The 25,712-nt window shown below is 49.3% G+C and overlaps 1 protein-coding gene and 1 pseudogene across 4 annotated transcripts; one reads left to right on the plus strand and one right to left on the minus strand.

Annotated features, from left to right (window-relative positions):
* Nucleotides 1-1,522: 1,522 nt before the first annotated feature.
* On the minus strand, nucleotides 1,523-23,733 carry TTF1 (transcription termination factor 1). 4 transcript variants are annotated; one of them, XM_039862923.1, is made up of 11 exons: nucleotides 23,688-23,733; nucleotides 18,883-19,890; nucleotides 17,407-17,633; nucleotides 16,007-16,192; nucleotides 14,972-15,050; nucleotides 12,159-12,289; nucleotides 10,435-10,669; nucleotides 8,344-8,433; nucleotides 7,175-7,240; nucleotides 4,547-4,632; nucleotides 1,523-3,652 (listed from the first exon to the last, which is right to left on the minus strand). In XM_039862923.1, the coding sequence occupies exons 2-11, from the start codon at nucleotides 19,881-19,883 to the stop codon at nucleotides 3,471-3,473; spliced, it is 2,283 nt and encodes a 760-aa protein (XP_039718857.1). In that variant the 5' UTR covers nucleotides 19,884-19,890; nucleotides 23,688-23,733; the 3' UTR covers nucleotides 1,523-3,470. The 4 variants fall into 4 exon arrangements, 3 of the variants coding, with proteins under 3 accessions (XP_039718857.1, XP_039718859.1, XP_039718858.1); XM_039862925.1 differs by lacking the exon at nucleotides 23,688-23,733 and adding an exon at nucleotides 23,133-23,617; XM_039862924.1 differs by lacking the exon at nucleotides 23,688-23,733 and adding an exon at nucleotides 22,186-23,107.
* On the plus strand, nucleotides 9,414-9,532 carry LOC120602765 (uncharacterized; annotated as a pseudogene).
* Nucleotides 23,734-25,712: the final 1,979 nt, after the last annotated feature.

Below are 25,712 nucleotides of genomic sequence, written 5' to 3' on the forward strand. Positions count from 1 at the left end.
AGGAGGCTCAGGCAATGGCCTGAGCTCCTGGATGGGCTGGGGCCCACGGACTGGGGGGCTGTTTGATGGGTTGGGGGTGGGCCCGGACTGGGGGGGCCTCGATGGGCTGGGTGGCCCACGGACTGGGGGGCTGTTTGGGTGGGCTGGGGTGGGCCCGGACTGGGGGCTGTTTGGGTGGGGGGGGCCGACAGACTAGGGGACTGTTTGGTGAGTTCGAAGAATTACGACTGTGGTGTGTATTTCAGGAAACGAGCTGGAAACGGTGCTCAGAAAGTGCTAGGTGGGGTAGCCTCTGAGAAAACAGGCACCAAATCTGTAGCGTTCACTCCTGCATCTTTAGCTTCAAACAGCACCCGGCTCACCACGTACGGTCAACAATGCTTGGTGAACTGAAAGCAGCGGTGTGACCAGAATCGATGTCTTGGTCTGATTATGACACCCTGCTGCAGAGTCCTGCACCGCTTTGCTGGGTAATGAAGTCTGTAAGTGAAGATAAATAGCTACAAAACGTGCTTATTGCAAGGCGCCGAATGACCGAGAACTGAAACAATGCACAGTTAAGACAGTATGAAAACAATTAGATCTGTGGCTTGGTTTTGTTTGAGAGTTAGGCATTCTTTTCCTCTCTTCCTCTTCCGCTTCCTCCCAAGTAGGGACATTACTTGAGGTCCCTCCTCTGCCCCTTCTCATCACAGTACAGACTGGGAGTCCCCTCAAATGTACTCCATCAGTACAACAAAGCCTGCACGTCCCAAACCAAACAGGTGTTCCCCTTACAACCTTCTCCTCTCCTGTCCTGCACTTGACCTAGCTGGTCTTTTCTTTTCTTCCAAATTCCTGGGTTATGTATAAAAAAGCATTTGGTAAAAGTAAGATCTGTATGGTATACTTTTCTACCTACTGTGGGGAGGCACATGGGAGATATAGGCAAGAAAAAGTTATAAAAATCAAACTTTTACAAGTTTGGGGGGGTGTGCGTTAAAACTCACAGCACAGGCAGTCACGCCGCGGTCTGCTTCATTTGTGGTTTGCTTCCTCAGTCCGTTCGCCTCTTCTGCGACTCATGGGACTCTGATTTTCCACTGGGGCATTTACCTCTCAGCCGTTCCAGAATGTTGAGCTAAATCCTGGCTCCAGAGGTGAGCCCAGCTTGGTCGAAGCCAATCCCGTGCCCCTGGTTACAGTGATGCTTCAGAGTTGGGCGCATGCTCTAATGTGGGCATTACAAGCAAAATCCAGGGCTTAAGCAAGAAAAATTGGAAGAGACCCTTTTGAATGGGGGGCAGGACTGCTGAAACGTGTGGCCGTGCGAAGGGGACTGTGGAGGGAAAGCACATCCTGGTGACTGAGTAGCTGGACCCCGCCTTACTTGCCACAAGAGCTCATCCACGAAAGCTTTTGGTCCTGAGTTCCCAGAGTCCTCACATCTATCTGAGTCTGATTTTTCGGCCCTTGCAAATGCAGAGTTCTAACCTATAAACTTACCATCCCACCGCCCAGAGAAAACCATCGACATTTTGGGTTTAATTACTTCCACACATTTTAATGCATCTGTATGTACACAATTTCCTTTTTTTTTTTTTTGACTGTTACAAAATTGAGAAAATAGATATACTCTTCTGAAATATTCCAGTTGATAATATTGTTCACCTCTTCTTGAGTTAACCAAACCTATCATCATTTTTAATTATTGCGTGTTATTCCATTTCGGGAATATATCGTTATTTAATGAATTTCCTATTAAGGATCATTTACAGCTTTTTCTAGTTTTCATGTTACGAATGTGCCATTTTATACACTAGTTCTATTATTTCCTTAAATCCTACAAGTGAAATTACTGGAGCGCAGAGTATGTACATTCTTAAGGCTCAGACATACTTCACCAGATTGTCCTCCCGGAGCAGCGTACGATCTGTGTTCCCATCGGCACAGAGACTCGTATGTTTGACAGACAGGAGGTGACTGAAGGCAAAATGCTTGCTAAAAACGGAACATGCTTTTGCTCACTGAGCATTTACTGAGTGTCTATAATTTGCATGACACTGTTTTGGGTGCTGGGGATACGTGGCGACCAAGGACTCCTCGTCTTCCTTCTCCAATCGTGGCAGGTTTGGGACAGCGTCTGGCTCTGTGGATGATTAACCAATTGCACGTATCATGATGCAACACAAATGACATCAGAGAGAAAGCTCAGGGGACAGCGGAGTTGCATCTTGGCACAGCTGGTGACATCGCTGGCTATGGTTTCCTGTCTGCCCACGCTTTCCTTCCTGTGCTGTCTGTCCCCTGTACCTAGACACCTGGAACCTTGATTTCCTTGCCAGTTGAGTCCTGCTAAGGGGAGGCACTTGTGAGAAACTAGAAGGGAGACGGGGGACAGAAGCCATTGTATTTCAAGAACACGTGGGTTCTTGCTGGGGTCGCAGAGCAGAGAAGGGACACAGCTGCACAGGCTCTTGCAAGGGAGGCCGTGGCCGACAGCCCAGAGTTTGGGGAGGCAGCACAGGAGGCCGGTTGGTGTGGGCCGGGCTGGAGGGCTGTGGGGAGGTGTGTGGGGGGTAGGGGGCTGCAGCGCTTCCCCTCGGCGCCCCGCGGCTGGGTGATTCAACCCTTCCCGTTCGCCCCTTCGTCCTGTGTAACGATTTTGTACCCTAAAGCCTTACGCTAAATCCTTCTGTGTTTGGAGCGCTTTTGCTCTCCTGACTGATGGCACAGCCCGCCGTGAAAATCAGCCTTGCGATTCCGTACGGCATGAGCTGCGCCTGAGACCCACGGCGCGTCTCTCTAAGTCTGACAGAGCCAGTTCTTCTGGGAGCGATGCGAGAGAGTGCGGATGTTTTGTTTTTCCTTTTTTCTCAGCTGAACAGCAGATGAAGTCAGTGACTGGCTCTGAGAGGGCATCTTGCACGAAAAACACACGTCTTTGAATGCTAGAATGGCGCTTCGGAAGACGAGATGTGACACGCACAGGGGAACCGAAACCAGTGTAGGGGAAGGGCAGGGTCGCAACCTCCTTCCGACGCTTCCCTAACACACACGGCGCGAACGCGCACGCGCACGGCGGGAAAGGCAGAGAACACAGCGGCCTGTGTGTTTGAACTTGTCAACGTTCTGCTGCTGCGCGCACGTGTAGTTGAACCCACATAACGAAACATGCGCAGGACGTGACTCTGGCCTCCGCTGCGTTAGGGGTGCTATGGATGCTGCTGCCGTAAAAACCTTTAGTTCCGTTTTCAGTGTAACGGTACAGAAGTATTCAATCGACTCATATGCTCCTCTCCACGTTCGAACGAACTCGACTGTGCACGTCAGTCCGTTTTTAATACTCCATCACACGAGGTGCCGTTCTCGTACCCTTCCTTAAGCCACTGCATCTTCTTAACAAACGTCAATACCGACAAGGGCTTTACTGACACGTGCACGCGAACACGACCAAACCTAGAAAACGGACGAGAAACGGGGCCGTCCAGTCAGCTTTTCTCGCCTGCGTCTTCTCCCTCGCTGTCGTCGTCACAGTAAAAGATGTCTCGGAACAGGAAGACGCGCTTGGGCGCTGCAGGAGTCTGGAGCTCTGTGTTCGTTTTCTCCATCTTCTTCTCCAGCTTTTCCTTGAGCAAAGGTAGACTCGTCTCGTAAAGGTAGTCTATAATCTCTGAAGAAAAAGATTGAGTGTTGAAATTATTCGTACGAAGCCTCCTCCCAAGGTCAAGAGAGAGAGGGCACCGCCGATGGCCCTGTACTGTTACTGCCACGGGCAGACCCTGTCCTCACTGCCTTACTCGGACTCACTCACCCCATCCTCTCAAAAAACCCTCCGGGGCAGACACTGCCACGAACCCGCTCTTCCAAGGAGAAACCAAGGCACTACGAAACATCATGAAACTGGCCCAGAGTCCTAGAATTAATCAGGGCCAAACCAAGACCCAAGCCAGGAAGTGATACCTGCTGAATGCAAGAGGTGACATTGCAGGGCAATATCACCCAAACCAGTAGTCCCCAAACACTGGTGCTGTGCAGACCACTGGAGTCTCTTGTGAGCTTGTGAGAGAAAATCTAGTCTCCGAACCCAACCCGGAGACCAGCAGTCAGTCTGGGTGGGATGAGGCCCAGCTACGTACGTTTTTAACGAGTCCCCACATGACTCCGATGATCTGGGTCTGGGAATTACATATCTGAGCCACCCACAAATGGCTGCAAAGACGACACCAGGCACCTGATGCTTTCTCTGGAACGCGTGTGTGCATGCGTGCAGCACGAGTGTGTGCAGGTCGGCATGCACTGTGTGCACGCATGTGCACGTGGCGGTGACCCAGAGGCACGCGCGGTTATTTGGTGAGTGCTTGTACCCTGGGGACCACAGGTTACACGTTCGTCATCTCCTTTAGTACTGTGCAAAGTCCTGTCAGGTAGGGATTATAATTTGCCAGTTTACACCACTTTGCAACTAAAGAAACTGAGGCTCCCGGAAGTCAAGTCCTAGGTCACTAACTAGTATGTGGCATCAACACGCTGTGTTCTCAAATATTCAAATATTGAAAATACTGACCTGGAAAAGTCCTCTTCTGCCAAAACGGAACACAGGTAGCTTTCAGCTTATAAAATTTTGTTTGAACGTAAGATGGAGGAACGTCACTTTAGAAAGAAAAAGATAAAAAAAAGTGAGCATCAGTTTAAAAATTGGTCATTTCCGTACTATGTACTAAGTACACCAATTAAAATGAGCAGCTTTCCTGATTCTGAAAATGAAATCATGTCCGTGAATGTGTGACAGAAACAGGACACTGACGGAAAGCTACTGTGTACGTGGTTAAAAAAAACACACACACGCACAAAGAAAATTAATAGTGCAAGATGGATCCTGTTTAAAACAGAACAAACTAAATTACGAGTCGGTAGGCGAACTATAACACTGGCTAACGTGCTGATGCTTACCTTGCACTTGACCCTGCCCTAAGCACTTTCCACAGAGCGAGAAACGACCCTCATGACCGCTCCACAGGGAAGCTACCGACCGCCCTAAAGCCTCACTGCAGAGATGGGGACACTGAGGCGTAAAGAAATTGTCCAAGACCTTACGGCTACTGAGCGGTCGGGCTGGGACAGCTGGGTGGTCTGACTCCAAAGCCTACCCGCAACCACTATGTTTAGGGTAAATACGTATTCATCACAATTCAAGGCGGACATCCTGAGTTTTTATTTTGCAAAGCTAATAATAGCAGATGCTGATGATGTTTTCACGAGTCCAATACATTTTTAACGTACAGTAAGATCGAAACAACCAAATCTAAACTTGCTTTCAAAGAGAAAATCGCTAACTTCCTGTGCTATACTTTTTCTTGAACCAGAAAAGCACGACTTACGCGTTTTAATAATTACCTAATCTAGCAGTTAAAATGATTAGAGTGGATCATTTTATCTGTTAAGTACGTAGAGCTAAAAGGGGGTGGGGTTCTTTCAACCTCTTCATCACGGCAACCGCTAGTGGACACACCCCGCAGGCACCGGGCTAAGATCTGTCATCCCCTTCTGTCCTCGCTGTGGCCCTGCTATGCTGCTGCGCGGATGAGCAAACCGAGACAAGTTAGGACACAGCCCGAGGACGGCCAAGTGATGAGCGAAGGACTCAACGCCAGGCCAATCTGGCTGCAAAGCCCAAATTCTAAGGCACGGCGCTGTCCCACTTGTCCCACTTCCCACAATGCCGTGCACCTAGTGTGACATCCTGCCGACCAAGTTCAGGCTGCTTGTTCTCTGGCTGCATCCCAAGGTGTAAGTGACTGACCACCAGACCCGGTGCAGACCCTCCATCCTGGATCAGCGACATCACAGCAGCAGCCTCGCTCCACTGCCCACCCTCTCAAAACTGGAGGCCAAACGATCCCTCAACATCCCCACTTCCAAAAGGCCCCCAACCCTGCACCGCGCGATGCTCAACAACTCGCTTTGCTCAAAGGGACTGCATGGCAGGCTAGCTCCCCTCCCTCACGGAGCCGTCGGTCCAGACACTGGGAGTGGTGGCCTTTCTCTTTAGGTGCAGGAACTGATTCAAAATGCAAGGGCTACAGCGATGAAGGCTCGCAGTAGAGGTAAGCGATTATAAACAAGATTATAAACATAGGAAAGTTTGGTCTCACGGCTCAGATGAGAAATGCAAATGAGCGGCACAGCGAAACTACCGAGGAGCTAGAAGAGGAACAGGATCTTCGCGTAGTCTCAAAATACCTCCCCACAGCCTTCTTACCACCAACAGAAACACCGCTACTTAAAGCAACTGTCTATGTAATACTGCGAGGGAATGTGGCAGACGCCCCCAGAGCCAAAAGATCACAATGGGAATCACATGCCTCATGATACAGTGTGACCGGTGATAGAAACATAGCCTCGTCTATGTCATGTTCCTGCCTGAAATACAAAACCCTCATCTCATTTGGAGGAAACGTCAGATGAACTCCACGGTGAGAGTCTACAAGACAAGCGGCTTGTGTTCTTCCACAATTTCAATGTCATCGAAGACAAAGGCAGAACAACTTTACAGACTGGAAAGATGCTAAGAAGAAAGGACAGCTAAATGCCACGAGTGATCCTGGACTGGATCTTCAATCAAGGGGAAAATGCTATGTGAATAACATCATCGGGACAAGTCGTGAAGCTTGACTGTGGACTGTCAGTGACTAGCATCATATCAACGTCTAGTTTTCCCAGTATGATAACTGGACTGGGTTACTTTTTCAGGGTGTGCGGTCCACTACCATCTCTCAAACGGTTCAGGGGAAAAATTTCATTGCCTTGGAGAAGGGAGCCGGAGAGGGAGGGGAGCAGGACGAAGGAACTGCGGCGGGACGGGTGTGACGGGCGGAGGCGAGTTGTTCTCTGCACTAGTCTCGTGACTTGTGAGCTGCTCGAAGCTTCTGAGAGACGCAGCCCACATTTCATTCGCTCTTCTCAGGCGTCTTCAGTGAGGGGTGCAGTGCGGGGAGAGGCTGTGGGATTCCCTTGGTCCGGTACACACCATGGGGGGTTCCAAATACAAAAGGACATGGATGCAATTTCTAGATGGGTTCCACGTGCGGCACGAACCTCAGCCCTGCCCTTTAGAGTCCGACAGGCAGTCACTTATTAAAAGTCACATCTTACCTTTTAATTACCATATTAATATTAAGCAAAATAGCCTTACCCTATGGTACTGGCAAGGTCTTCCCAGTCTATTTCGTTAGCATCTTCCACATTGATTTCATACAATCTATGAGAAAATATAAAAATTAAGTTTTCAACCAAAAATCAGCACGATGGACATCTCCATGGACCCACAGACTATTAAGAGCGCCAAGGCATCAGAATGTTCACCCCCATTCCAGCTCCCTCGTTACACAGGCCCAGCGGGGCCGGCACGCTAGCCCGAGGTCAGCCCAAGTTCAGCGAGTTAGCGGGCTACTGGCCAAAAGGTCGCCTCTCTTCCTCCTGAGCCCTCTGCATCTCCCACCAAACTGTGTTGCTTTGTCATAGAAAAACACACGACATTCGATGCAGACAGACAGCAACGGCACGTGTGCCCTCAGCACTGACTGTGGGACAGACACCGTGTGATGACCTTCACCCGCTGATGAGGTCGGGGACTATCTCCACTCTATGGACAAGGAAACGGGCTGACAGCCCGAGTCACTGGCTCGAGGTTTCACAACGAATGGGAGGCGCCGACACTGGGCCCGGGATGCCTGACGTGAGATGCCCCCCTCAGCTCTGCCAGCCTACGCCGTCTCTCTGGAAGGAGAGAGAAGCGCGGGAAACAAGGACGCGCGCCCACGACGCCAACGCGGGGCCCGTCACTGAGCAGGGGGCGTGAGGCCGCGCGGGGTGGCCAGAACCCGGTGTCTTCCGCTCTTTGCAGTTCCTCACTCAACACGAGCCCTGGTCCATCAAACCTGCAGGTTTCCTTAAACAGGCTCTGCGTGGAACAGGGACTTAAGGACAGAACTGAAGAGCACTGCAGAGCACCAGGGCTCGGCCTGCGTACCTGGCCTCCATCTCCAACGGACGGAAAGAACTAACGGCCACACGGAAACCTTCAAAGTCTAGAATCACGATGTTTGTTGGGGGCACTTTACACGCGTCATTTCATCTCTTCTCCCCAAAACACCAAGAGGCAGGTCTTGTTACGGTCATCGTCATTTAAGATGAACAAACTAAGACCTAGCAAGGTGGCAAACGTGCCCGAGGTCACACATGTAGAAAGTGCCGGGCCAGGGATTTGAACCCTGGCGACCCTACTGCAGATTCTGCCGCTTTACGACTACTCTCTGGCTCGAGAGAAAAACAGAAAAAGAGAGGCGCTTTCGATCTCTGTACCTTTCAATCAAGTTGATCTTGGCCCGCAGGGCGTTGAGGCCTCGGTAGATGTCCCGACCCTTTGTCATCCTCTTGGTTAGAATTTCCGTCCTACGTTAAATGAAAGGAAAATAGTTTACTTTCAGGGGTGAAGTTTCTATTAAAATTTCCTACATTTTTTCTCATCCAAATTGTCTTTTTCAGAACCGCTTTCTAAGTTTTGCGGCTCGTCACTGCTGACGTTTACCACCACCTAGAATATTCCTATTTAAAAACAAAGTGTGAAAGGATAAGAAAATGGTAGAAAGTTGACGGTTATTGAAACCGGATGATGAATACGAGGAGTTCTACGTTTGTTGTACAGTTTCTATAATTAAAAGTTTCGAAAAGGGAGAAACAAAGAATAAGCCGATCAGTGGGCACTAAAGGACACTGTATAAACTCAATTGATTTTCGACTGTTTATAAAACAGATGGATAGTGCTCTTATTAATGCTGCCAGCTGTCGGAACACCAAATGTGACAAATTTAGTAGAGTGATTAATGATATGATTTCTCTAAGGCTCAAAGCTAATGGCTGAAGGAAAGGGTTGACTGAAGTTCTTAATGAGGAGCAACCCAATTTCAAATATTTTAAAAGTACCTATCTTGCACAGAAAAGTTTGTCACACTCTGACGGACAGATCGTCAGCTGTTCCGTTTACCTTCCCGATAAGGGAGATACGTGACACATGGCAAAGACACCGACGTTCTCACTGCTGCCATCCGTCTCCACCGACTTGAAACGTACCACCTGAGGTCATCTCGATGTTCCATAAAGTAAACACGTGTTCAGGCTACAGTATCCTATTCTTTCCTTCCACTTAAGAAGTCCTGACTGCTATTTAACCGAGCTGGTTCTGAAGGAGATTTCCCTTCATTTCCCTTAACACTGACGGCTCATCCTCCAAGTGTGGCTGCGGCTTATAACCCACTCCTTTTTTGGTCTAAAATGGAGGGATAGAGGATGTGGTTCCATAGTGTAGCGGTTAGCATGTCTGCTTTACACGCGTAAGGTCCTAGGTAAGCACCCCAGTGGAGCCACGGTCCATGGTCTACGGCCGTGCAACCCTGAACAAGCTAGATCCTGTCTGACCTTGGAAGCTAAGCAGGGTCGGGCCTGGTTAGTACTTGGATGGGAGACCACCCAGGAAGACCAGGTGCTGTAGGCGTAAATAATAATAAATAAAAATAAATAAATAAATAAGTAAATAAATAAAATGGAGCAGTAGAAAGGGCTCTGGTTCCTCCACCTTATACACTCTTCCCCCAAAACATCATCTGCTCTTTGGGACCGATTCCCCTGAGTGCCGTCTTCTATTAAAATAAACAAATACTCTACAACAGAATTGTAAGGAACGCCAACAATAAACAGTATGACCTCGGAGTTTGCTTTTAACATAAAATACGCCCACTCTGGATTTCATTCTTATTTCATTCTTATTTGCATCCCCTTTGGGGATGACGTGTGCGTCGTGGCTGAAGGACCACGGCTTTGAGGACCAGCCCAGACACCCACCACGGCTGGGAAAAGCTGCATCGGGCCAAGAACACGCAGCAAGATCAGGACTGAAAAGACTTCTGTGTGGTGGATGCACCTGAGAAGTTCTAAGACGAAAAGTAGGACCCCCTTGCTTTAGATGAAGACAGAAGAACCACAAAATTAGAAAGCAAACCTTAAAAGGCTAAGCCATTACTGACCACCATGCTTGCGCTTTCCCTCCTGTGTTTTGTATTTTTTTTTTCTGATGCGGCAAACAGATAACTACCTTGTTTTACTAAAAGACTTACGAAGGGGTAGAGTGAGAAAACAGAAATCAGTGTTCAGTATTAAAAAAAGCTCCAGCTCTTTATGAGGAAGCTGTACGATGAATCAGGGTGAGCTAAGTGCTAACTTAAACCAGATATTGACCTTGAAGTGGCTGGAGCAGCAACCATTCTCGACACGGGCGGCTTTCCACGTGCTGGTATCGCAGACAGTCTCAGGAACCTCACCAATCTACCCATGCTACAGAAACTGGGGGGGTAGGGTGGGGTCGTTGTTGAAATTGATATGAGAAGCTGTAAAACTTACCACTTACTTTTACACTGCATCCAATTTCTCGTTTCCACTTTAGCTTCTACTTCTACCCAAGATATGCCCTTGTATAGTTTTTCCCGAACGATTGACAGGCAGCCTTCGGGGTTTTCTTGGAGTCTAGAATCCACCTCTTTTAAATCCTGGGGGGACATTTTCTTTAGAATCACTTCTTCGACAGCCTTGATGAGCTTCTGGGTTTCCACCTTACTCCAGGCACCATGATTTCTTTCTACAGACATAGAAAGACGGTCTCACAGTTGCTAATCTATTTGCTTTCAAAAACAGTATTAAAAATGAAATCATAATGGTGGACGCATGTCATCACATGTGTCCAAACCCAGAGAATGCACGACATGCAGATGACCCCGAAGTCGACGAGGGACTGTGGGGGATTAGGACTCGTCGGTGTAGGTCCGTGGACTGTAACAAATGTACCCCTCTCATGGGAGCTGTTGAGAGTGGGGAGCATATGGGCAATCTCTCTACCTTCCTCCCAATATTACTGTGACCCCAAAACTGCGCTAAAGAAATAAAGTCGAAGAAGATAAACCCCACGTTCTTCAGAGGATAACAGGCAACATCCCGTTACAGAAACATAAAACTATCGGACACAGGTGCAAATTAAAATGAAGCTACTAAAGAAGCCACGGCTTTTTTTAGGCAATATCTTTTTTTAACTTCCAAAAAGTTGATCTTCCTGTTTCTGAGAATAACGTCTCCTGCATGAACATTTAATGGGACAGAGACAACCTGATGGCTGTTACGTTATGTATACGCTCTCCCCAGGGGTTCCCAGTGTTAGAATAATCGCAGCAGTGACACCACCACAGCACTTGACAGCGAAGGCACCTGAGACCCTCTGGAGTCGCTCGTCTGTGGGGTGACAGAAGCCTCTACAGCTCCCCCTTCTTGTCCAGATGTTCAGTTGAGCTAAGGAAGAACCCACAAACCAGCAGCCGGCAAGGACCTCTGGTTTGGCCCACAGAGCGCTGTTGTCACTTTTCCCCTAATCACAGTTTGGATGAATATTTAAAAATCAAAATAATCCCAAGGGAAGAAGACAGCTAGATTTTGCATGTGCATGAAAATCCGGATTTTTGCTTTACTTCTTAGAAACTGGAAGGACTGGCCACACTGAGCCTTTGCATGGCATCGGTGGCTGGAGCTGGTGGCAGGAAAGGCGTGGTCTCCAATGCACCCAGGGCCCCCCACGCGCCGGCCACACGATGCCCGGCTGCTGCACTGCTCTGCCGTGTGGAGGGAGCACGTGAGCCCCGTGCTAAGGGGAATGCCGATTAAAGACCGTCTTCTTAAGGCCGCTGGGGATTTTTAACATGAGGAGACCAGAGATCACCAACATTGGTCACCAACACTAACGGGCCGACTAAACTGCACCCCTCCTTGCCACAGTCGCCCATGCCACCTTGGGGAAGGGACGTCCCCCACCAGCTTCCTGGGTGTCAGTCCCCTTGACAGTCACAGTGGTGCTGGGAGCTACTGAACTGAGTTGTGGGAACGGTCAGTCTTATGAACACAGGTGCATGGCTCCACACCATGCGCGGGGACGTGAAGGGCATCGGCACAGAGAATGGCTTAGGGAACGTCGGCCGTCTCAGGAGACAAGCCTGTGGCAATGGCGGCCGGAGGGCCGGCGGCCTGTCGGGCTTGTTCACTCACTGGGTGGGCTCACCAGGTGGGCAGCAGAGACCACAACTTACCACTGCCAATCTGGGAGAACTTCAGGGCGACGGAGAGGCTACTTCGAGCCACCAACTCCCCAATCTTTTTCCAGTCGTTGCCATGGAGGGCATGGTAGACCTTCAACTTCTCGGTGTCTCCCTTGCTATACCTGAGAGGAAGGAAAAGCATTACAGCTCTGAATGAACCACGAGATTAAAAACGGTTCTCATTGTGGTCCGCTGCAGTCCTGGAAAGCTGCACTGGGTGGCCGTTAGCGCCGTTTCAGTGCCAGGCCGACCCACGACCAGAGCTCCCATCACTGCCTGTCCTGGCATCCCAATGTGGTCACCCAATGCTTCAACCACCACGGTCCTGGGCCAGAGGCCCGGCTCGGCACACAGCGCAGAGCAAATAACCGGGTCAGGAAGGTCCCCGTCCAAATCCCCAACGCTCCGCAATTCACGCACAATGAAACACAGACTTCTGGACGTGTCTGGAAAGCCGGGCACTCCCCACAGCCCAGCCCCGCGGCCTCGAGGCCGTTCCCCCTCAGAGAGTACCTGTGTAGGAAACGGCCTACCTCGCCTGCTTGCCGCAACAGCACCTGCAAAGTCTCCAGGTGCCTTACACGCGCACCTTCAGCGAGGGCTTCCCTGAGCTTAGGGTCCCGTCCTCTCCTGGAGAAGGGGCTGCTTTTCCCCCTGCAACTATCACGACCTGCGATTCTACACCTAGGGGTTCCCTTGTTTACCTGTCTCTTCCTCTAGACCACGGCTGTCCCACAGAAATCTAACACGAGCCACGTGTCATTTAAAATGTTCTAATGGTCAGGTGAAAGTTAATGTTTAGTTTTAATGAATTAATTTAATAATGTATTTAACCCAATATACAAAAACTGCAATCACTTCAACGTGTAGCCCATGTCCAGAAGTCCTGATGAGGTATTTCACTTTCTTCTCAGCTCAGCGTGTAGTCTACAGTCCATCTCAATTTGGAAGGACAACATTTCAAGTGCTCAGCGGCCACACGAGGCTGGTGGCCACTGCGGTGGACGGCACGACCCTGGAGGGGAAGTTCAGCAAGGGCAAGGACCTTGTGGGTTTTCTCCACGTGGTATCCAAAAGACTTAACACCTGACATTCAATAAAACTGACAAATGGCTTAACGTGAAGATGTAACTATCTAAGGAATTTGAGGTATATTAATGCCGTGTAAAAACAAATACGTTAAAGAACTAAATCAAAGACTATAACGTGAGCGAATCTGGAGGTTAAACACCTTATGTTTAAGAGAAGCAACAGCAATCTTAACCACATTCTAGAATTCGTCGCTATGGGGGCGGGAAGTGGGGGGTTTATGTTATGGCTGATGGAACACAGAAGAAGCCCTAGGAAAGCACTAACCATTTCTGAGGACAGCGGTCCAGAACTAGTTCCAGACACGAGATCCTAGGGTTCTCAGAAACTCACTGAGGAGGCAGAGCACAGTAAAGAGACGCGTGATCCTTCGCTATCAGGAACTGTGCTTTCTAGTAGTTTCCTTCTCGAGGCAAACTGGGTCTTTCTGAGATTTAAAAAGAACTTAAAGACACCCTTGGAGCCACAGAAACGAGGACGTCAGAGAGAAACCGAGTGTACAAAAACGAGGAAACAGGTATAGTGACCTATAAGCCCCCTGGAGCCCTAAAATTCTGTGATTTTTGACTTCTTACATTTTTTTCCGGTTAAGAATTCCTTAAGTTGGAAAAATATTCTATGAGTAAACAGTCACCATGACACAAATAATACGGTACAAAGGAATGAGCCTTAGCATTAGGATGACAAGCTTTTATCGTTCTACACATTTCATTCCCACGCTACACACAGGTAGAAAAGTGCTACCTCAGCCTCCATCATTCATTTCCCAAAAGCATTAGGCTCCATGTCGAATGTCCTCTTCAGTACATTTCCTTAAAGTCCTGTCCTCGGCTGTCTAACGCTGCGGCCTGAGAAAGGGGGCGGGGCAGGGGTCGGTCTGCGTGGGGGACCTTTCCTCTCCTTAGGGTTTACTCCTTTGGGTAAAAATTTTAAAAAAAGAAACCAATGTTTGAAATTCGGATAATACGCATGTCTTTTTTAAGTCACACAGCTCAATGGAACTCAGCTGGCCCTGCTGCATTTACTAAATTCGTCTCCCAGAGTGAGACCAAGTCATGGAGCCAGTGGCTGTTGCTTGGGTCCTCAGAGGTGCGGGCCAGCGCCTCCTTGCTCATCCCTGCCTTTGAGCAGAAAGCTTAGGTTAGCCACATCTGACACTTATCTGACATTTGTTTTATTCGGAATGTTGGAAACAAACTATAATTGCGTATTTGATCTAGGAAAAAAGGGAGGAGAGAATGACCGTCAATACGTAAGCACCCGGCATTGCATCTACACTGAATCACACTTACAGGACTTCAGACTTCAGACTAGTGCTTACCTCTCCCTTCAAATATTCACAGAAAACCCAAAGAACTGGGCCCAGTGCTGACGGGAACGTCTGAGAGAGAATGTCTGGGTTTACGGGGACCTTACAGGTGAGCAGAGGAGACCCCCTAAGGAACAGTAGGAGAAGCACAGCGTGCCGAGAGCTAAAAAGAAAGTATGAAGGAAAAGCTGAGGATTTAGAGAGGGGATGGTCACAAAAGATTAAAGAGGTGGGGGCTGCAGCGGGTCAAGACACCCAGCTGACAACAGACGCACGCTTGGTTTCACACACAGAAATATTTAGGGCTTTTTTTACTTCTCATCTGTTGTTTTCAATATCGTGATTTGTAGTATCAGCAAAGACTAGAAAAATGTCCTGTGTGCAGCTGCTCAGACGTCGTTCTTACCTGCCTTTGTAATTATTGATGTCGAACATCTTCTTCGCCCGATAGTACACGAGTTTCCAGGGCCGGGCGATGCCTCTACCTGAAGGCAGAAGGGAGGGGTCAGAGGGGCACTGAGCGTGGCATGAAGTACGGTCACGACTAAGGAGCCCAGACACTAACTGCCCTGGACCCACAGTCAGGCTGGGATTTCCCATGTCCTACGGGAAGCGGTCTTGGGGAGCGAATGTACAAAACCCTCCGTTTCCTTGGAGATCTCTGAAAACTGGATATTAGTATGTAGAAGCTCCAGCTTCTAGTCAATGAAATTCATGGAAAAGACCCTTATAAGGCAAAGTAATTTTAACATAATCTCAATAGAAAGGAAAGGGGGCTATGGTGGGGGACACACACCAACAGTTCTCCGTAAGATACAGATAAAGAGACACGCTTTCCTGGCGTTCCCCTCTGCAGATGGGACGAGCCCCCATGGGGCTCACTACGCTGTGGTCCTTGGTGCATTCCAGAGAAAGCCCAGGAGATTATGCTCTTTAAATTCAAGAGTCTTTCCAGTCCAATCCTGTATTGCTTCATGGCCTTCCGACTGCCCAAACATCACCTCCGGGAGGAAGGTTTGGCTGCAAGCACAGATACGGCCGCATCTAACACACTTAGAGACCCGGGTGCACGTGACGCTGTGCTTTGTGCAGTAATCACAAAGGACACATCATGCAGAACAGGGAGAGAAACTCACCTGTAATTATCACCGAGTGAAAGCCAAAAATCGGTCATTTACTTCTTCATAAAATCTGTAAAGCGCTATCCTTGGGAGGCATGAGCACGCCCCTAAAGCCCCAAAACACAGGCTGTGGGTAAGAAGGCCACCAGGCGCGGCAGCAGCTGACACGCACTACGCGCTGACGGGCCGGCGCTGGGCCTGATGCCCGCCGCGGCTCGCCCGTCGCGGCTCGCCCGTCGCGGCTCGCCCGTCGCCAGATGCCCATCACGGCTCGCGGGTTTCAAGGCGGATGGCGACGGGGCGGAGCGTCCTCCACTCACCGATGTGCAGCCGAAACGCAAATCTCCGCTTCAGGTCGGTGATCGCCGCCTTCTCCTCTGGGTACCTGTCTGTGTGCAGCAGCTTGTCTGCGGTCTCAATTCCCGTCAGCGAGAGGAATTCCTGCACGTTCTTCTCTAACTGCTTATTTTCCTTTATGGAAAACTTGCCAAATTTGATGGCGACGCCTAGGATTTGGGGCGAGAGAAAGCATGTATTGTCAATGCATAAAAGCCAACCCATAATCACAATACACGGCCTGCCAGGGAGCAGCCCCTCCCCCTGCCCTTGACACTTGCTCTCCCAGCCTCCCCCGCCCCCAGCTCCCCAGAAACTCGGTTTTCCTTCAGCGGTCAGCTCAAGCTACGCTCTTCTCCCAGCCTTCCCTGGTCGCCCATTCCTAAGTGACCTTTCCTGACTCATCGATCTCTTTTTAAAATGATATTTTTATATTAGAAACACACATTCAATAAAATTCCAAGCAGTACTGAGATAAAAGTTTAAGTCCCCCTTCACTCTCCTGTCACACTACTCGCCCTAAGGCAGCGCTGTGGGTTGGCTGGCGTGGACACGGACACCTGTGTAGATTCTCTGTGCACCTCTATTAGGGGGAGGGGTGACAATGTCACTGCAGCTGACATTCTATTTCTCTTTGAAGCTCGAAGCGCTCAAGCTTCCTTACGTATCGACTGCATTATATAGCATATTTTTCTATTCTCGCTTATTTTAAGGTACTTTTGATAAAATACGCGCTTGTAAAAATTTCGACACAGAATATACCAATAAAATGGGATTATTTTTCGATGCTGCTCCACGAATTGTGTTTTTCTCACTCGTTTATTCTCACTTTTCAGTGACCAGTGCCGTTGGGCACTCAGTAAATGCTGCTCATTTGTAGTACACAGCCTCACACTCGTACTTTATCCTGAAATCTGACAAGCTTTCTGGGAGGTTCTGGGACCCAGTGAAATCGAGAGGGAGACCACATTGGACCCTGCTTGCAACCACTCAGCCAGCTCCCCCTCAAATCAACATCCTCATCTCTGTCGAGGACGCTGACGTGAGCGCTTCAAGTTTATTTCACTCGTGTGCCCTCCCCAGTGCTGCGACCAACCGACCTCCTGCTCCTCCCCGCCCAGGATCAGCTTCAGTCTGCGGTGTATCGGGTCCCTTCAGCCCCACTCCTCCCTGCCTCCTCTACCAGAAGCTGGGCAAAGAAGAGGGAAACCTGCACGCTCCGTTTGGCTAAGCTTTCGACTCGGACAGTTCTGGAAGGAGACAGAGCTGAAAGCTGCTACGGGACGTGATGCTCGGGGATCCACAGCCCTGAACCGCTCCGAGGAGAAAGGAGGGGCAGCGACGCACGCGGAGAGGTGACAGGCGCCACGGCCTCCCGGCTCACCCTGCGCTTTAAACTCTTTGAACCGTCCCAGGTCATCCCGGTACATGCGCTTGATCGTCGTGGCGGCCCGCTCCCTGATGCTGGGGATGAACTCCTGCAGCTGCCGCACGGCGGAATCCAGGTCCACGTCCGAACCGTCCGAATCTCTCGGCTCCTCCGAGGAAAGCTTTGCTTCAGAATCTCTGGCCGACTCCACGTTGCTTTCTTCTTCGTCTGCAGGTTCAAACCTGCGGGGGGGAAGCTGGATTGATTAACGTTGTCACTTGCCCCGAGAGCTTTCAAATCCCTTTCTTGAGACGACTCTCACGGGGACCAGCGGTGGTTCAGCGGGGACGCGTAAACTTTTCATGGAACTCCGACACTGGGACGTGCTCGCCGGCAGACGTGCGGCCCTCGGCCCGCTTCCGCCAGGCATCTTTATGATTATGTCTCAACTTTTTTTTGTTGGAGGTATTGACTTCCTAATAAACTGCGTCCCCTTCTACCCCCATGGACACTCAAGACAACTCTCCCCAACCCTTCCAATGAGTTAAGTTTTACAGTAATGGTTACTAGTTAAATTAGCGTGCAGGGTTTCGACAGTCACAGTGGTTTTCACTGTCATCGATAATGGCCACATTTTCCCCTTTGCTTAATGTTCTATGAATCCATCACCAATTCACCCCCAAACTCTCTGCCAGATGTCCAAATCTACTTTTCATGTGTTCGCCTGTATCAGCTAACCGCATAGGAAGCTGAAAAAAACTTTGTGTGCGTTTGTCTAAGCAAAGGGCCAATGGCTTTCAGATGGCCCACAGCCCAGCATGAGCCAAGAACCACAGTCCTAGGACATTCCTGCCTCACGGTCAGCATTCTGGAAATGTCCCAGATAAGACAACATAGAGGATGTCGTGAGTGGGGCTGCAACTGTCATCAACAGCCTGTGACACGGGGACCCCCGTCCTCTCTCATTTCTAACTGGAATTATTTTAATTAAGCCAGGACAACCTAACAAATATAAATGGAGAGAAAATATCTGTCCCAAGTCCCAGAAACTGAGATAAAGTGGTTAAAAAAAATCCTGCATTTATTCATCAGACGGCGTCCTTAAATAATTGTATAAATGATGATATATCTAAATCTCTTTTCTTAGCGAGAACCGTAACTGAAGTTTTCCTCCGGCCCTGTAACATTCTACGTACCTCTGCCTTCCGTCTATATGCACATACACAAACAAGGGTAATTTGGGGGTCTTAAAATGCCTTTTGAGCCTCATCATAGAATTTCAGCGCTGGAATACTTCTTAGTGAAAATCTCATCCCGATTGTCTGTTTTACGTGTGAAGAAACACACGCGTGCACCCCGCCCCGCACCTTTCGTGGCCTATCTCGTCACGATTTCTGCCCCTTACTACAGCCGAGCTGAATGGGGGCCGGTCCCAGGCAGAATTCCTACAAAAGGCGGACACCCTCAGAAGGCGCGACATTCCCGCGTTACCTCTGCACCTCTTGCGACCGCGCCTGGGTTTCCTCCTCGTGTGGCCTGGGTCTCGCCCTTTCTTCAATCAAGCAACCATTACCTTCCAGGGACTCAAAGAGCGGGTCCTCGGAGCGGGCGCTGCGCCCTGGGGGGTCGCCAGCACAGGGCAGGGCACTTCCGCCGGAAGACCTCCGCCTTCTTTTCTTAGCCCTTTTCCTGTTCCTGCTGGGTCCCATCCCGCCTTCTGCGGTCCCCACCTCACGGACCACGTGTGACCCTTCAGCGTTCACGTTCTCGAGACTCTCGGGCACGGTCAGTGTCTCACTTTCCTGGGCGACTGAAAATTTTCTCTTTCTTTTCTTAGACTTCTTTTTATGGGCAGACGCTGGCGGTGGTGTGACTTCGCCTTCCAGGCCCACAGGAAGCAGGGACTCCGGCTCATGTGACTCGGGCTGGGGCGGGCCTTCCCACCCAGCATCTGCATCGCGGGACGCAGCTTCCAGCCGACGCTTCTTTTTCTTTTTCTCCCTAATTTTATTATGCCGTTCCTCTGATTCCTTTTTATGTCGCTTAGTGACGGAATGCGCTTCCTCTGCTTCGGGCTCTCGGGTTGACTTGTGTCCCTTGCTCATGTCGACATAAACGACGTCGACATCCCTTCTAAAAGTCTTCGGCCTGCTCTCGATGTTTTCTTTGTCCGTCATGACGTACACGCCGCCTGTCTCGTCTGGTCCCCCTAAGACACTATTTCTTCTCTTTTTCCTCTTTTTGACTGTGCAAGTGGCCTTTTCAGTCTCATCACAGATTTCTGATGTTTTCAAAGGAGAAGAAACCATTTGCTGAAAACCCTTTCTCTTTTTTTTCTTCTTCGGTTTGTGAGAGAGTTCGCGTGCCGGCGGGGAGTCTCTGGAATTTTCATGGGAATGCCTCCGATGCCTTTCCTTACACACAGAATGCTTTTTCTTTTTCTTGTCAAAAACGGGAGTGTGGATTTCTGATCTGCTCGAGTCTCCTTCCATTTTATTCCTATAGGGAAATTTGACAACAATGGTTTATTTTTGCAAAGCATTTTAAACATTAGCTTCAGGAGAAAAAAAAATCACAGACAAATGAAACAGACAATTGACAAGTCTGGATCACGATGATAAATTTTACGCTATTCTGAATGCACAAGGGGTGCACTGTAATTGATTCTATCTGGCCCCACTGCCTTTATGACATAGAAAAAAACAGTTAACAGTCATTGACAGAGAACAGTGCCCTGCACGCTCGGGCCCTTGTCCCCCTCGAAGCTCCATCCTTTAACTCTCCTTTCCAACTCTGCGCTCCAGTGCACGTGACTTATTTTGGTTCCCCAAACATGCTGTAATCATTTCCCTGGCATTGGAGTCCCTCTTTCTGGAACAATCTCCGCTGCCTCCCCCCTTTCCCTGCCTCCTCAGAGCTTGGCTTGAATATCACTTCTTTCAGAAAGCTTCCTCTAGTTAAAAGGATGTATACATTATACCATGTATACGAAAACGCATAAATAATTTTATGTCTCTTTTCTGAATGGATACACTTCTAACAAAACTATGAATATAGATATGGGGATTATAACTGGCAAATTCAAGGATTAGGAGGGCCAAGTATATAGAGCCAGTTTCTCTTATGTTTGTAATGTTTTATTTCTTAATTGGGGTAGTGAGGACAGGGTGTCTATTTATGTTTAAAAACAAGCAATTGAAGGATATAAATGTATTAAGTAGTTACAAAAAAAAAAAAAAAAGATTTTCCTGACGCCTTGGGCTTGGCTCATTCCCCAAAAGATGTTCTTTCATAGCAACCTGTATTTCTCTTTTTGTAGCATTTAGTCAACTGTACTTTAAAAATATATAGTTATTTACTTAGTCATTTAATGTCTGTCTCCCCTGCTAAAAAAGGAACCTCCTAGAAGGAAGGCAGTCTGTTTGTAGTTCTACCTCCCGGAGACCACGTCCTTGAACTCGACATTACAATGCAGGGCCAGCAGGGTCTGAACGGTGGGGACGTCAACTGTCCAGTGACCTCAAACAGAAGGTCGCCTCTTTGAGGAAGGCTGGATGTGTCTCAATCCTACAATGGGTTGGAATGAAGTTTAACGAGGCCCCAGTGTCGACACTCACGTCGAGTACGTGTGTGTGGAGCAGTACAGTAAGAGGAACGAGCCTGATAAAAGATTTTACAAACGTGTCTTAGAACTCGCCCTGCGCTCTATTGCTTCTGGGTTTCCATTCATAAGATTTTATTTCTCTTTGACTAGGTGACACATTTATATGGTTCCAACATCAAAATAATCTGTTCTTATTTTCCTGCTTTCTTATACAGAAGGTATATCTATGTATTCTGAACCGCGTTTTGTTATTTTTCCCTGAACAACGGGTCCTGGAGATCGCTCTGTATCGGTGGTCTTTCGTGTCTGGATGGCAGTTTTTTAGAGAAGGCCCTAATTTCTCCTGCGTAGTAAAGAAGCTGTAAGAACTGTGTGGCTGGAGGGAGGGGACTATGAATGAACGTGTGGACTTGTACTCTGAGCCAAATCCCCCAGCCTCAGGGTCTCGCCTTCCGTAGACCACCTAGAGCTTTGGTTAAGGCCGCCTTCCTCCCTGATGTCACCCAGAGGTGCAAGGAAACTTACTTATTACCTCTTTGAGGTCTCGGCTATAGGTAGGGTGAGTTCTGCAAGCTGACTCCCTACTCAGAGTCTAGCAGACTTTGCCTGTCTCATACACTACTGCAGCCCCAGCATCTAGTGCAGTGCCTGGCTCATGGCAGTGGGGAGACTCATTAAATATTTTTTTTGTAATGAATTAAGCTTTCTCTTTGCCTGCCCTTGAGCTCCTAAGGATGGCTGGAGAAAAAACTCACATCTGGCCAGATGGGCAGCACTCTAAACACCTGGTTGCCGACTATACGTGGGACCTGAACACTGCTCAGGAATCGAACTGTGTCCCTCTAGATCTGTGCTGTCCACAGATCTAGGGGTCACTAGCCCACCTGAAATGTGGCCAGGCCAAATTACGGTCAAGTGTAAAACACACGCTGGATTTCAAAGACTTAGAACAAAGACAGTAAAATGTCTCCTAATTTTTATATATTGCTTTCATATGAAAATAATAGCTTGGATATTGTTAAGTAAAATATAATCCCTAATTCCACCTTCTCCTCTATATGCTTTTTATTGTGGCTACTAAAAAATATCAAATTACATATGTGGCTTGCATTCTATTTTTTTGGGACAGCACTGCTCCAGACAGCTCACTCGCCCGCTCGTTTTGAAACAATTATTTCCACTCTCCTCACCTCTCGACGAACTTCTAATTTCATTCTTCCTTCTTAGTGCAGCGGACTAACTTGCTATAACCTCACGCACACTAGACAAGAAATACGTTACCCTCGAAACCGAGCAAGCCTGCCTGCATGTGTCCCCTTCTCTCTTGCTCTTTCATCACACCAGTGACCCTTCTCCTGTCAGAGGCCACGTGGCACGCGTGTGCTGCTGGATCCCGACGTCCTCCTGCCCGACGTTCTCAGAGCAACCACGATGCATCAGGTAACCCCTCTCTCTCCTGCATCGTCAGTCTCTTCCACTGCCCTGGCTCCCTCCCAGCAACACCCTGACAATCTCTAGACTCTTCCAACTTAAACGAAACAAAACAAAGGTGGCAACCATCCTATAACCCCACCTGCCTATTCTCTTTCCTCCCCATTCACAGCGAAATTTCTTAATAGAGAAATTGCTCTATGTCCTCACCTTCCATCTACTTCTTAACCCACTTCTTTGTAGCTCCCACCCCGACAATTCCCCTGAGACTGCTCCAGTAAGTGCCTGTGACCCTCAGGCCACCACATTCAAAAAACACCATCCTGGCCCATCTTTCAGGACCTCTTAGTAACGACAAACGGAGGCGATGATTCTTTTAAATGTTCTTCTACCTTACGTCAGTTTCTATTTTGTAAATACCTCTTAAGCTTCGCCTGGTTTCTTGAACTCAGCCTCTTTTAAATATAGTCGTCTCTCGCTATAAACTTTTAATGGTTTCCCGTTGTTCTTAAATCCCAACACCCTGTAGACCGACCATGCCCTTCGTGATGGGGCCTGGTCCACGCCTACCTGTCCAGCTCTCATTTGTCTGGGCTTCAGAGACCCTGCCCTCTTTCGGTTCCTAGAATACACCATGTGCCTTTTCACTGGCAGAGAATTTGCAAAAGCAGCTCTTTCTGCGCGGAATGCTTTTCCTCCGCGTTACCTTTCTGCGCTATCACTGGTCGCTTAAGAAGGTCTCTCTGATGGCTTAACTGGGTCCTGTCTCCCTGGCGTGCAGTGTTCCCCGACAACCCAGCCGCTTCCCTATTGCACTTGGCTCAGATGCGACAAGACCGGTCTCCAAAGAGCTGGGATCCCGTACAGCTCCCAGGGCTCGGTGCCTATGGCACGAGCGGATGCGCATTTATCTCCACTTATTCGGAACGCGCCGCTTCCCGCCCGGCGGGGATGTGCCCGAGCCCGGCCCCGCATTCGCTCACGGCCTCTGGGGCGCCACAGAGACCGCGCTCCGGCCTGGGCGGGCGCTGCGGGGCGCAGAGGGGCGGCGTGGCCGCAGGTCTGGTCTCCACCGTCTGCGCCCGGGGACCCCAGCGCGCGGACCGGCCCGCGGCGGCCGCGGAGAAAGCGCGCGCCCCCGTCCCTGGTGACCCCTGGCCGGAGGCGGGGCTCCCGGGGACGAGGGCCGCCCCCCCGACCCCGCTCTAGCTACACGCGCGCGCCCGAAAACCGCTTCAACAAAAAAGCGCTTCCAACCTACCGTCGGAACGGCGTCAGCGCCGATCTCCCCGTCCGGAAGTGCGGCCGCTGTGGAGCGGAAGTAGTCGTACGTAACTTCCGGTCCACGCCGGCATCCCGCTGCCATAGAGACGTGCTCACAGCTCAGACTGTGACACGTGCGCGGTGTGGCCTGCCCGTTTTGTTCCTGGGGTGGGACAGAGCGTGAGCCTAAAACTACGACAGGGAGACAGAATTCTTCCGTAGACTTGCTAATTAGTGCATGCATTCCGTTTGTGCAACACATTTTTTTGCTGCTCCCTATCTGTAGTCCTGATGAGATCAAGACGATGAAGTCCCTCTCCCCAGGAAGACATGACACACAAATCAACCGAGATAATTTCAAATTACCTTATAAGGAAAATAAAACAAGGTAATGTGATGGAGAGTGACTGAGGACAGGGAATGCTGCAGGAAGGGAAGGCCCTTTTAGGAGGAACATTTGAACTGAGTTCTAAGTGAAAAGGGCGAACAAAATTCTAGGTGGAAGACTGTTCCAGGCTGGAAGCAAATACGAAAGCCCCGAATTTGGTTGCTGGAGGAATTGGAAGAAGGCCAAGGCAGCCAGAGCGCAGTGAATGAGGGGGAGACTGGTAGGCGATGAAGTCAGGTGGGCAGGGGCTAGCTGGTGCAGGTGGGATGCATAGGAAGCTTAGATGGGACAGGAGCAGCCTTGGAATCTTCCCATTTCAACTGAGTCCTGAAGAAACTTAGTCTGTGATTACAAGTAAAGCTTTTGCCAGGCCATCAAGTCGAGGCCAGTAGATATAGCCCTGTTGCATAACCATATCGGCACCTTGTTTTCTCATTTCATCCTGTAACGACCCTGTGTTGTAGGTATCTGTTAGGTGTTATCAGCCTCACCTGTGGGGCAGAAAACTAGGACTTAACATAACTTGTCCAAGGGGACTTACGTGGCCCAACTAGGATTCGGTGTGCTTTCTCCACCACTCCACTGTCCTGCCCCTCACTGCAACACCCAACTTCCTCTGTGCCAGCTGCCCAGTGGCTTTGATTGAAAAGTGCACAAACTGCATTTCTGTGACGGTCCGGAAGTGAAGCGGGCTGCAAACTCCATAAGCACACATTATACACACCCACGTGTCACCACCCAAGGGCTGCTTCAGGCCTCGGTTGAGCAGTTGGAAGTCTGTCTAGCCCGCTTTGCAAATGGCGGTGACGGTGTTATCCACTGTTGGTATGTAAGGCCTTGAGGTGCAGGTTCCTCGGTGCAGCTCGCTCTGTGGTGAACCCCTCTCAGGTGACCTCTGAGCCGAGTGGATATTTGCACCTTTGATGAAGATAATAATGATGGGTGGATGAACCCACAAAAGGTGTGCTCTGGAAGGCAGATGAGAGATCATCCAGGCTCGTGGCTCCGAAAACATGGCACCAGTCATGTGGGAAGCTTTGAAAAAGTGCAGATTTCCAACTTTGCATATGGACTGTGTATCAGGCATTACTATTGTGTCACATTAAAATCCATAGACATGATAATGACATTGCAGTTATATATGAGAAGGGCCTCGTTTGGAGCGGACACATGCTGAAGTGCTTTGGGTCAAATATGATACTGTCTGCAGATGTTTTCAAAACGTGTGTGTGTGACACACAGTGAGAAAGTAAATGTGGCAAATACTAAGGACTGGAGAATCTAGGTGAAGTTCACGTGGGTTTTCACTGTACTGTCCTTTCAACTTTCCTGCAGCTTTGAACTTTTTCAAAATAAAAACGCCCGAAGGGAGGGAGGAGGTTTTTTCAAACGCGGATCCCCAGATCCCATTTCCAGATATTCTGATTCAGTGAATCTGAGGCTTTTCACCTTCCCTTCATTCTGTTGCACAAAGTTGGGTACCGCCGATCTCTTTAACTCAAGACTTTCCTTTCTACGCATTTCACAGAGGCAAAAACCGAGGACCCAAGAGGGTGACTAATTCGAGATCACTCAATGGATGAGCAGGAACATCAAGCCTGAAATGAGGATTTCTAATTCATCGTGAACATTTAC

This window comes from Pteropus medius, unplaced genomic scaffold (assembly GCF_902729225.1).
Source record: "Pteropus medius unplaced genomic scaffold, Ma_sr-lr_union100, whole genome shotgun sequence".
In the NCBI taxonomy this organism is placed as follows: domain Eukaryota; kingdom Metazoa; phylum Chordata; class Mammalia; order Chiroptera; family Pteropodidae; genus Pteropus; species Pteropus medius.